Genomic DNA, 13,379 nt, shown 5'->3' with positions numbered 1-13,379 from the left:
AAATACAGAATAAAGGATCACAAATTAGATCCAGCAATATGCAGACAAAAACTGAAATGGAGACCCCAAGAAGCCAGACTCTGTGTGTGACAATGGTAAAACAGAACCATCATTCCTCATAAAACAAATAAAATCAAGAAACATAAAGCAAAAATTATAAATAATAAATAATATTTCAAAACTACTGATAGAATAACTTCTATAAATTAAAGTCATATATATTTTTTTTAATTTCTCAAGTACCAATAAAATATTTCAAAACAGCACATATATCAAATAACACCCAGTAATTAAAACTAATAAGGATAAAAGAAGCCCCTGCTAGCCATACCTGGGAACTCTTGATTTCCAGTCACCCTGAGATTGTCGAGGATTAGGGGGCTAGGGGGCACACAAACTTTATCCTCTTTCTCTCACACATACTCACATGTTCATTCTCTCTCAAATATACACTGTCACATACACATACATTCATGCTCTCATACACATCCACACACTATCATACACAGCCTCTAAGACCCTCTTCCCCCCCCCCACAAAAGCTCTAATTCCCCCAGTTTCCCATATACACAAACAGACTCTCACCTACACAGACCCCCAGGCAGACACACATTCTTTCTCACACACAGACCCTCAGGCAGGCACCCATTCATTCTCACACATACAGACAAACAGACCCGCAGGCAAGCACCAATTCATTCACAAAAACACACAGGTTCCCATTCATACACATACACACACACTGGCAGCCTCAGAGCCTCTCTCTCCTCTGTTGCTGTTGCTGTCGTTGCTGCCACCATGTCACTGTTGGGGAGCAGCCAATCACTCATTGCTGCTTCTGCCTCTTCTGTGCAGGCTCTGTGATATTAAAAATTTGTGGGGCTAGCATTTCCTCCAAGCTGATCTCGTGCATTGCGAGATCAGCACAAAGAACTTGCTACTCTCGCAAATTCGAATACAGTGGGCCTGCATAGACGAGGGCAAGGGTGTCCTCTGCTCAGCTGCCATTGGATGAGTTCTACTGGCAGCTATACGGCTCTCTCCCTGTTTTTTGGCTGCCAGTGGGATTGGGTCCATCGGTGGCCACATGCACCTTCCCCCATGGTCCAGAACCTCCCCAGCTTACTGCTGCTGGTATCCTCCTATTCTAGGTGGCCACGGGCCTTCACCTCTTCTGCTGCTTGGTGGAATGGGCTCTCCCGGAGCCATGGGCCACTTCTTCTTCTGCCCCCGGGCACTCCCTACAGCCTGGCACCCGGGGGCCTTGATCCCCCTAGCCCCCCCCCCCCCCCCCTCATTTCTGTATCTCAGTAAATGTGCTCTTGAGTAGCTGCTGATCTTGTATGTCATCTATTGTCCTATAGAATAGCAGGAAGAAAGAAATAAAGGTTGCACATCTGCAACTACTTCTTTAGTTATGTTTGAGTTTCTACTGTGTAGTGTGTACAGGGTTAGTACAGGAAGTTATTGACGTGTATGATAGAGTATCTCTATTTAAATTTAACTTAAGCTTTGTTTATCATATTAGGAAATAATCCATATGAGTTTTATCCACAATCATCTGTGTTTGGTGATGGGAGTGCATGGGCTGTGCTTCAACAACTTCGTAAATACGAAAATAAACATATTATTTGCCTTGGAAGAACTGAACAGTGAACTGGTGGAGGGAAACATTATACCCTTACACAGAACGACATCACTTTTATCCCTTCATTGTATGGACAGGAGTATTCAGAATATATAGTCTGCGCCCTTATGCTTTCTTACTTCATGGGGTAGGTCCTAATTGGAACTTGTTTTGTGTTTTTGTTTCATGAAACAAAATATTTGTACTATAATACCTCAGTATTATGATGAAACATTTGTTTGTGTTTTTGTTACTATCACCTAACTGGGGCTTTGGGGTTATTTTTTTTCCTTTTTTTCTTATTGAGATATTTCTCACAGACATTTGGGTCAATAGGGAAGAAATAAAAAAAGGGGACATGGAATTCTGGCACATTCCTTAATTTTATAGACAGAAATATCAGAAGTATAGAGAATGCACTCTCATACTCTCTTGCCTGTTGCGACCATGACCTTCGGATCCTGTTGCAACCGCGAGGCCTACGGATCCTGTTGCAGGCGCGGCCTACGGCTGACTTTGAGAGTGCGGAGGTGCGGTTGCCAGCTCATGGGAGAGTGTGAGCACCTGAACCATGGAGCGATGCAGGGAGGAGTCTCAAGGCACACCGTGGGAGGTGAGAGCATGCAAGCACAGGCGGAACAGGAACAAGACAGGACTGGAACTAAGGCAAGGAACTCGGAAAAAGAACAAGGCAGGGTCAGGCCTCCGCTGGACCTACACACACCAGTGAGACCCAGCAACGCAATGCTGGTCTCAGGAGTAGACCTCCGGCCACTCAGAAGCCCTTCTAGACCCGCCACTTGGGAACAATAAGTGCGTGAGGCCAGACCGAGGCTGAGGGCAGGAACAAGACGAGGACTTGGAACTTGGAAGGCCTCAGAAGAAGACTTGGAACTTGGAAGGACTCAGACGAGGACTTGGAACTTGGAAGGCACAGTCGAGGACCTGGAACTTGGAAGGACTCAGATGAGGACTTGGAACTTGGAAGGTACAGGTGGGCACTATCCCTCAGGGCGCCCTACACAGCCCCCCATGGGCTGGTTACGGACCAACCTGTCCGCTTGTGCACACTACACAACCTGGGAAGGCTGGTCGCGGACCACGCGGGAGCGAGACAAGCCCCGGAAGGGAATCCAACCAAACAAGGCTCCAATGACCAGAAACAGGAACCAGATCTATACGGATTTACCCTCAGGGTGGCCATCTGGAGGACTCGAAGAGTTGGCAGACTAGGAACTTGGAAGACTCAGAACTTGGAAGACTCGGAACATCATGACTTCAGGAATATCTGGAACATCAGGACATCTGGAACTAGGACAAGGCGACAAAGGAGCTCTGACGAGGAACGAGACCAGGAACATCAAAGACACAGAACGAAGAACCATCTTAGACAAATGAAGACCACGGAGGACCTTGATCCGAAGAGGAGCACAGACAACTGTGAAATCCAGATCCAAAGGCCCTGAGGAACAAGAACTGAGCTCTTTTATAGGGCTTAAACAGGAAATGGACTGAGGCTGACATCCTGTGGGGCTGCGAGTGTTTCCTGCTACTGGCCCTTTAAATAAACTGAAGAGGTGTGGCCACGCGCCTAGAGGGCCTGGGAGCAGGACTGAGGACAGCGGCATCCCTGCTGCAAAGGAGAAGGCCGGAGGTGGCTTCCATGCCGCATAGATGGAAACAGTAGTGGCGGCAGCTTCCTGCTGCCAGAGGGAATCCCTGCAGCGACTTCCCTGCTGCAGAGGTGGAGCTCCGGCGGTGGCATAGGCCGTGAAGAAGGAAGTCGGCGGGTGGCTCTCCCCACCTCGAAGAGCGGTGGTGCCGGGCAACGGCAGCAGTGGCCCCAGGGCCGTGCAGGAGGAAGTCTGCGGCGATGGTCCAGTCCGGGGGCAGGCCAGGCTGTGAAGATGACGCCAGCGGCCCCAAGGAGAAGTGACTCAGGACATGAGCAATGGTGGTGGAGGGCCTGCTCGCGGGATGGGCTCCGCGAGCAGGATCATAACATTGCCCTAGAGAGGTAGTCCTGATTAAGGAACTGATTTTACTTAATGAAGTAACAATTTAGAAACTTCTATGTAGATAATTGCACCTGATTCCCAAATTTTTCCTTGCAAGAATTTCAACACTTCTCCAAAATAAATGAATGTCAAATTTGCACATACTTGCTACATAATTTAGAAACATTATTATGTTGCTCAACAATTGATTTTGCATTTCTGAAAAATGTAACCTGCTTTACAATTAAATTACAATTTTTTTTCTAGTAAATCATTGCCTTTCTTGTGATACTGGTTAGGCCAAAAGACATCTTGACATCTGAATGTCACATGGCATCCGGATATCAAGAGAGAGGAAAGGGTAGAGAGGTGGTACACCTGAGGGTGACAGTTCAAGAAACATATAAAATATAATAAAGCAGGATGTGAACAGCCAGTGAGAGAAGCTGACCCGAGACTAGAATTCAGTATAGCCTGGAAAGGCATCCAAAAATACTGCAGAAGTACAACTCAGGAGAGAACTATGAACTTTTGCTAAACAGGCCATGATGATCAAAGGGGGGGTCTAACAATGAAGAGCCATTGGGAACTTGACTATTTACTGATGAGCCTGGTGTCCCCGGTTCATCAGTAAATGGTCAGATCAGTCAACCATGTATACAACTACAAGCACGGAAAGTTCAAGAGAGGACAGAAGATGATAACTGCCACAGAGGCTCATGGCAACATGGAAGTATGCCCTGCTTAAGATTTCAATTTGACCAAACTTCTGGGGCAGTTAAACTTCAGGTGAAATAAAGCTTAGATGAGATTATACATTCCTGCCAGGGGTTAACTGACCAGCTACACAGAGTGAGCAATTAACTAATGAAATTAGCCTTTCTTGCAATCATGATAGCAGCCCTGGTCTTATATAGTTGTTAGTTTTTAACAGGCCAGTGTTTAATATGCATTCATATTACTTATAATAGTGCTGACACTAATGTAACCATTGATCAGGAAACCTTTCCAAAGGAGCGATTAGTGACAGTCCTCTGAGTCCAGGGGTGGAATGTTATGTAATTGATCTGTGGGCCTCAGCAGGAGTGAATAATGACTTTAAAATAACAAGATCTCCTTATTATTGTTTGCAGGGATAATAGCAGAGTCTCTTAGCTAAACTCAGATGAGCAAAAATACCTGTCGGACAAGAAGGCCACAGAGAAGGGTGATGTCCCTTACATATACTGATTATTGCTTTTGAGGATTCACAGATGTATATGTTTAAGTGCTGAAACCTTGAGAACTATCAGAATCTGGGAGTTTCTGGGAGCTGTAAACAACACCCATGCATGAAAACAGAGCATCAAAGCAAAACCAGGGTCCAAGAAAGCGGGTGCTGAACTGTGAGGCCAGGAATGATAACACAGTTAAGGAGAGGGATTCCTTTCTGCCTCAAACAATCTTGTTTGCAGCTCCAAGTGTCACGACTTTGGCAGCCTCCCTATCAGCAGGGGCAGTCACTGGACCATGCTCTGCCCTGCTCTAGCTACTGTCTTGAAGGTTGCATGATGCAGCAAGACCCGCCCTATATAAACTTCCTCACAGTCTGCTTAGTGCCTCATCATTGAGTCACCTTAGGTCCTTGCTTTGGTCAAGCTTGATATGCCTTGCTTTGTTTTTGCATGGCCTTAGTGGCCTTTTTGCCTTGCCATGGTTATTCATTTCCCTAGTTCTTTCTGGGCCTCCTGGTGGCCCTCCTTGTCTGTTGCTTGTCTTGCATTGTCTTGAATTTACCTTGTCTTGCCATTGGTTCCTGTTTGCTTGTTTCTGTGTACACCTTGCCCTGTTCTTGAGTACTTGTCTTATCCTGTCTGGATCTCCCTGTGGCCCTTCTGCTTCTTTTGGGTCTCCCAGTGGCATATCTTGCCAGGGAGTCTAAGTCTTCCTGTGGCCTAACCCGTCTGTATATTTCTACCTTATCTGTGTTCCCAGTGTGGCCTGTTTTGATCTTCTTGTCTTGTTCTGTTTGTTCCTGTGATCCCTATCTGTCTGGAATAGACTTAGTTTTTGGGTACTTGCCAGGTTCATATGGCCTAGATTGGCTACTGTTGGAAACAGGATGCTGGGCTTGATGGACCCTTGGTCTGACCCAGTATGGCATTTTCTTATGTTCTTATGTTCTTATGGTTTCCTGTGGATCTGTCAGTGGGCCTCCTGTGTCCTGTCTAGGTTTACTGGTGGCCTAGCCTTTCCATGCCTTGTTCCTGTCTAGGCTTATCCTGTCTCTAAGGTCCCTGTCTTGCCCTTGTGTTGTCCAGGCTTCCCAGTGGCCTATCTAGCCTCTTTGTATCCTGCCTTGAACCCCTGTTCCAGGTGAATCCTTGTTTTACATTGTTCCTGTCTGTGTGATTTTGCTTTGCTCCTGCCTGAGTGTTTTACCCTGTTCCTGTCTTGTCTTTTCCATGCCCCTGCTCTGTCCAGCCTTGCCTTATTTTACTGTCCTGCTTTACCTTGCCTCCCAGACAACCTCCCTCACATTGATCTTCTGTTACTGACCCAGACTGACTTCTGCTCTTACTTTGCTGTTCTCCATCTTTATCCCCGACCTATACCTGGACATCGACCTTATTTTAACACCGCCTGCCTTGACCACAGCCTGCCATGTACCCTGCCAGAGAAGTCCTGATGGCAACCAGAGCCTCCAGGCTCAACCCAAGGGGGATGTGGCCTGCCAGGCAGAAGACCTTATCCTTCTGTTTCCTAGTGCCCTGTACCGCTCCTGCTAGGGAAATCCCTGTATCCAGCCTGCCTGACTTTGACAGCCAATGTTAGATTTCTTGCAGACAATCTAAAAGTAAGCAAAGCTTTGAATGAGCAGAACATTGCACACTTTAGGAACTGCACAATACCTTGGGTCCTAAGGAACATCAAAAGAAATGTATGCTTTACAACATATACTATCGTACTAATTACTGTGATTGTTCTCTTTGTATGATTATTGCAATCAATCATTTAGTGTTATTTGTAGCAATTCCCTTTGTCTAATTATTCCTATAAGATAATAATAAATCCGTTATTACTTTTACTTGGCACTGAGGTATTTTAACTCAATATGTGTGAAAGAGAGGAGTATACTGTCAAATACTGATGCAAGCTCTGTCAGTAACAAGTGCAAGATGAGTTACAGGTGATCCTAGACTCTCGGTCTGAACCCAGAACTGCTTTCTACCTCCAGGATAAATTAGATCCTCATATTAACCTCATCTGTTTTGTGCAATATAATAAATGTGCTGAAGGATTTATTCATAGTGAAAAGGAATTTGTCATTGAAAATCACTATTAATAAAAAAAAAAACCTCTTTGTTTATATATTGCCTTCAGTGTGTTCAAAGCATGCAAGAGAAATCACGTAGTTACAGATTCCTGACCTAAAAAGCATAGAATATAAGGTGAGCTCTGTGTTATATGGTTTGCTTAAGGTCATGTAATGAATGGTTGATAGAGAATCTAATTGGAATCTCCAGACTCTTTACTCTGTACTTCACACACTGCTATAATGTCACTCTATATGCAATTGATATCACTAGGCATCTTTGCACAACGTACAGATATATTTTCTCTGTTAAGAGATGCTGTAAAGATATTTTCCTGAGACATAAAAGTGTTAAAGAACACTGGTTATGAGCCTTTAACAGCTTAACATGTTCTTAGTGTACTTACAGTACCTTCACGTTTATCTCTTTTCAAAGTGTAAAAGTTGTGGTTCCTTTTTGTCTCAAGATCCAGGATGTCCTGAAAACATTCAAATACAAATGTCAAGCTTCCAAAACAATGTTTTAGATTTTATATTGAGGAGTTACAGCTTTAAAATGATAAAATGATGCTTGGGTAATCAAATAGTTGACATGGCCATTTGTGCCAAGTTTGTACTTCTGAATGTACAATAGGCTGCCTCATATAGTGGGATAGCTCCATTACAAAGGGATTTTACCATTTTTCAACAGTCTATAGTTTATTTATAGACCATCAAGGTTCTTTATACTTTTATTCTGCTAGAACAGAGAAGTTCATAAGATATTTTAGAATATGATAGGGACTCTTGAAAGCCTTAGAAAGGAATATTGTATGCAGCAAACACTCATACTTGCACTATCTGAATGTAATCTGCTTTGAAGTATCCCAAAAAACTGAAATATACATTTAAATACAATAGTGTCCATTTTCCAAAACCATGTTTCTTTCCCCTGACAAGCACAATTCAGTGTTTATCAGCTGGCCTCAGCAAACTCCCACATTGAGAATGCTCCATCCTTGAGCTTCGGGCAGACCAAAAGGTGTTGGCATGCTCTGCCATCGTAATTGCAGCTCTCAGGTCTTGTAGACTATCTCCATTTTGCCATGCAGACCCTTGATGGAGAATATTCTGTAGACAGGATCATCTCTGTACTAGTGATGCATATGGTTGTTTTAGAAAATTCTAAACCTCCTGTAACCCTTTAATCCAGGGTGTGATGCAGTGCCCCTGTTTTCCCCACTTAAACCTGTGCAGGACCAGACTAGATGCCTGGTCCACCTTTATTCCCTTAAAGAGAGAGAGCTTTGTGGGCAGGGCCCAGCAGGGGAGGAATAAGAGTTGGGACCCATGTGGATTAGTCAGACCAGGCCTGGATCTCCAGGAGGAAGGCAGCTCCTTCAGAATAATGCTGTCCAAACACTGAGCTGTAATGAAGCTGTGAGTACTGAGGGAAGTAGCACTAAACTGCGAGTAATAAGAGTACACTGCTCTGAAGATGTTTGCTATAAATTACCCAAATAAAGATAGAAGTGCTTTTAACAGGCTGGAGTCAGACTAAGTTTGTGTCTGCAGGCCTGAGGAATCACTGCTTGGTCCCACATATGGTGTCATGCGTGGCTTTTTTTTCCTAAAGCATTGCACAGAGAAAAAAACCCAAAGCCTCCAGAAGGAAAGAAGAAAAAGTGTGTGTAAGTGTGTGGGGGTGTGTGTGTGTGTGTGTGTGTGTATGTATGTATGTATGTATTAGGCAGCCTACAGAGGAGAGACAAACAGTGTCTGTGCAAATTGTAGAGACTTGGGGAGAGGTCCTGTGGATCTAAAACAAGGTACGGAACCCAGGGATCCTATGGCTCTAAAGCTATGTATAGAGCACAGGAGTGCACAGAGAAAGCAGCACTAAAGAATTAAAAAAAACACAGTTTAAAGGTTCAGATAGAGAGGAAACAAATTCATGGGTCTGGTTGCAGGGACAATTAGAAACCAGCTAAAGAGAGAAGCTCTGCTAGAGATAGTTAGGGAGTAAAGAATAACAAGTTAATGCTGGTTATGCAGGCTTTTTTTTTTTTTTTTTTACTTTTTTTTTCCTTGGAAAAAGAAAAGGGAGTGAAATAGTGGTGCAGCAAGGCTGTGCTGAGCATGGCTTGGCCCAGCAGAAAGTGAAACTGCTAGTGTGTGCAGAGGGGCTAGCCTTCAGCAATCAGCTTAGGCTCGGAGAAGAAAAAACAAGGAGAGCAGCACCAGAATACAGCAGAGTAGAAGCAGGACTGAAGAAGGTCTGCAAGCATTAAGGCTGGCTGTTATAGATGGGCACAGGCAGCAACTGGTACCGCAAAGACAAGTTTTGGAGAACTTCAGCCACAGCCCATTGAATGGGAAGGAGGAAAAAAGGAGCCTGGAAGCATGCTGTACTGTTGTTAACACTATTTTAGCGAGGAACTTGTGTTACTTTATAGTGAGAAGTACTGGCAATCAAATTAAGAAAGCCACTGCAGAGGACCTGGTGGAAGCCCAGCAACTGAGGGAGGTACCTGACTGCAGCTCAACCTTTCAGTGGGACTCCACTCCAGAGGGGCTTGGAAGCAATAAGCCGGCAAATGCCAAAGCAGACCCTGAGGGGTATGAACCCACACCGAGGAAGGCAACTGAGCAGGAGGAGTATAAAAGGCTAGATCCTGCAAGGCTAGATCCTCGTAGTGGAGCTTTTTAGCCGTACCCAGAAGCAGCAACATAGAATTCCCAGGGAGGGACAACATAGCATGGCCAGAGGGCTACAGCACCTATTGGTCTGAGAATGGTGGGACAGGAGATCCTGAGGATTGCTCTGTAGAGTGCCCAAACACTACCAGGAGTCCAGAAACTTCTCCCAGAGAAGCCAAAGGAAAGGGGCTGTGAAGAACCCTGAGAGAGAGGTCCCAGAGAGCCCTGGGAAGGGCAACACAGACAACCCCAGATGAGGAAGTCTTGAGAAGTCTGAAGTTGGTGCTACAGGAGGTCATGAGGAAGACCCTGTTGGGTGACCAAACACTACTGGAAGCCAAGAAACAACTCCCGTGAGAAGCCCAGAAATAGAGGGCATGGAAACTCAAGCAAGAGATGCCATGGAGTGCCAGTGAGAGGCATCATAGAGATTCCAAAGAGAGGCACAGCGGAAGCCTGAAAGGTGGCACTGTGGAGCCAGTGAGCGGGATTGCGGAGGAGCCAGCGACCGGTATGGGTAAGTGGCCAGAGCGTGCTGTGAGGATACAAGAGAAACAACCATTGGAAGTACCTCAGCCAGTCCAAAAAGTTCCGCCAGGTTGGAATTTGAAACCGGAGCCAACAAGGGATTTGGTTAAAGGACTGGGGGGGGGGGGGCACACTGTACAATAGTGCAGTCTAGGGTAACCCTGGTAGACGGGAATGAGCATAACCCTAGAACCTGACACCAAGCCTAATTGGCAGGAGATAAGAGGGGGTGGGGAGGTGAGGCACTTCCCTGAATGGGATCCAGGGGAAGTGAAAATGCTTGGACCAACGGATCCAAGCTGAGGGAAGTATGTGATGCAGTGCCCTTACTTTCTGCCCCTTAACCTGTGCAGGACTAAATGCCTGGTCCACTGTAATTCCCCAAAAGAGGGAGAGCTCTGTGGGCGAGGTGGGTTGGTCAGACCAGGCCCAGGTCTCCAGGAGGAAGGCAGTTCCTGCAAAATAATGCTGTCCAAACAGTGAGCTGTAATAAAGGTGTGAGTACTAAGGAAAGCAATACTATACTATGGGGTAGATTTTTTTAAAAAGCGCGTTCGCGTACTTTTGTTTGCGCACCAGGCGCAAACAAAAGTACGCTGGATTTTATAAGATACGCGCGTAGCCGCGCGTATCTTCTAAAATCCGGATCGGCGCGCACAAGGGTGCAGATTTTGGACAGCCGGCGCGCGCCGAGCCGCGCAGCCTGTCACCGTTCCCTCCGAGGCCGCTCCGAAATCGGAGCGGCCTCGAAGGGAACTCTCTTTCGCCCTCCCCTCACCTTCCCCTCCCTTCCTCTACCTAACCCACTCCCCTGGCCCTATCTAAACCCCCCCCTACCTTTATCCATGGATTTACGCCTCCCGGAGGGAGATGTAAATCCACGCGCGCCAGCGGGCTGCTGGCGCGCCGAGACCCGACCCGGGGGCGGTTCCGGAGGGCGTGGCCACACCCCCGGAATGCCCCGGCCCGAAACCACGCCCCCCGGACCCGCCCCTGAAACGCCGCATCCCGCCCCCAAAATGCTGCGTCGTTTGGCCCCGCCCCCGACACGCCCCCTTCCAAAAACCCCAGGACCTACGCGCGTCCCGGGGTTCTGCGCGCGCCGGCGGCCTATGGAAAATAGGCCGCCGGCATGCAAGGCCCTGCTCGCGTAAATCCGGGCGGATTTACGCGAGCAGGGCTTTTAAAATCCGCCCGTATGAGTAATAAGAATACACTGTTCTGAAGTTTAAGACAGTATACTAATGTTTGTTTGCCATAAATTACCCAAATAAAGACAGAAGTGCTTTTAACAGGCTGGAGTCAGATAGTCTGTGCCTCCGGGCCTCAGGGGTCACTGCTTGGTCCCACACAGAGGTTTTTGAAAATTGTGGTTCAAATACTTATAGGAACTGAATGTAATCTGCTTTGAAGTGCCTGAAGAGTGAAATATAAATAAAATAAATACAAAGAATGAGAAAAGGGAAATAATAGATATGAAATAAAAGGAGGCAGCAAATAACTTGGAAAGATATGGGTGCAAATGTTCAAACTCTATTTAACTAAATTATTGTCCTAGAAGACACCACAGTGGAAGAGGACATTGATGTGATTGCAGTCACTGAATCATGGATCAGTAATAATCAGGACTGAGAGACGACCATACCAGAGTATACTTCTTTCAGAAAGGACAGGCTAGGCAAAAAGATGGAGGAGGAGTTTTATGTGTAAGGAGCACAATAAAAAGCCATTGAAATACAAAGCCAGCAAGGAACAGCTCAGTTGTCATAGGTTCAAGGAACCTAAGGGGTCTAATATGTAGATTGGTGATATCTATAAGTTGCCATCACAAGGAGAAGAGGTAGATATGGACATGATAGAAATCATACAAAGGATAGCATACAAAAAAGAGGTGCTGTTAATGGAGCAACTGAATCTACCAGATTAGATTGGAGAGAACCAGCTATAGGATCAAGAAATAGTAACAGAATAAAGGAAATACAGGAGGTTGCAAAAAGGTGGTTAGACTGGCAGAAAGACTCATATGGAGGCATATATTGATCAATCAATGAATTATATAAATGAAAAGAGGAAAACTAATAAGAAGAGGAGGGATTTTCATTGTAAAGAGGAAGATCAGAAGAAAAATATCTTAAGCAAATATTTTCATGTAGAACTCCTTTGTTTCCTTTGTTTCCACCCTAAACTCCTTTAGGGTGGAAACAAAGAAGGGACAGAAAACTACAGACCTGTTATTTTGTCATTAGTTATATAAAAGTAATGGAAAGACTACTGAAGGGCAGATTCTTGGCTGGGCTCGTTGTAGAATTCTGGCTATAAACAGAAGATATACAATTTTATATCGAGGCCAACCCATCATGGCACACTATGTCTAAAACAGTTTCTTGCTTTGTGTCTGCCATTAAACAATGGCTTTCGCACAATAAGCTATATTGAATGTAGTTAGAACTGAAGTCATAGTGCTACAATGGGGCAATTTATTTTGCACATCTCCATTTATGTTAATTGATAATCTGCAAGTACCTGTATCAACTTCAGTTAAAGTCTAGGAATAGTGCTTGATCACAAGTTAACTTTCAAAGACCAAATTAGGACTGTTGTGAGATCAAATTTTTATAAACTGACAGGAGTCAGGTGGCACCTTATAGACTAACCAAATTATTAAAGCATGAGCTTTTGAGGACAGAGTCCACTTCATCAGATGTACAGACTGTACTATAGGGCTTGGCTGTAGATTTTAGACCTGGTGGTGGGGGTGGGACAAAGCTGAATACATAAAGGTATGTATGGCAGTCAGAGGGCTTTCGGTATAATGTGGTTCTTATGTGTCCTTTTACTCCTTTATGCATTTGGACAGTGGTGTCCAGAAAGTGTACTTGCTGAGTGGATTGTTCTAGGCTCAGATTGATTGCATCTGTTCTGACCCCTGAGAGAGGAACTCCCATCTAGGGAAATTACAATGGAAATTTTTGGAATTGTAGTACCCACCCAATGAGATAAGAAAACAAATCAACAGAGCTAGACAAATACCCAGGAACACTCTGCTATAGGATAATCTCAAAAAAGAAAATAACAGAACACCTCTAGTTGCTACCTATAGCTCCCAGCTGAAACCACTGAAACATATCATCAAGGATCTACAACCCATCCTGGACAATGATACCACCCTCTCACAGGCTGTGAATGGCAAACTTATCCTCAACCTTGTACCTCAAAGTTCATTAAGCGCTAGGCCGCTCACCTTATTGTATTA

General features: G+C 45.2%; 1 protein-coding gene across 1 annotated transcript in view; it reads right to left on the bottom strand.

Moving 5' to 3' along the window:
- Nucleotides 1–13,379, bottom strand: part of LOC115088099 (adhesion G-protein coupled receptor F1-like) — a 206,144-nt gene that overhangs the window by 97,968 nt on the left and 94,797 nt on the right. Inside the window, exon 3 of the mRNA XM_029596054.1 lies at nucleotides 7,332–7,398. Coding sequence (XP_029451914.1) covers nucleotides 7,332–7,398 — 67 coding nt within the window. The remainder of the gene's footprint in view (nucleotides 1–7,331; nucleotides 7,399–13,379) is intronic.

Source organism: Rhinatrema bivittatum, chromosome 3 (genome assembly GCF_901001135.1).
Source record: "Rhinatrema bivittatum chromosome 3, aRhiBiv1.1, whole genome shotgun sequence".
In the NCBI taxonomy this organism is placed as follows: domain Eukaryota; kingdom Metazoa; phylum Chordata; class Amphibia; order Gymnophiona; family Rhinatrematidae; genus Rhinatrema; species Rhinatrema bivittatum.
The sequence above is the reverse complement of the archived record's forward strand: the minus strand, read 5'-3'. Positions and strand labels throughout refer to the sequence as shown.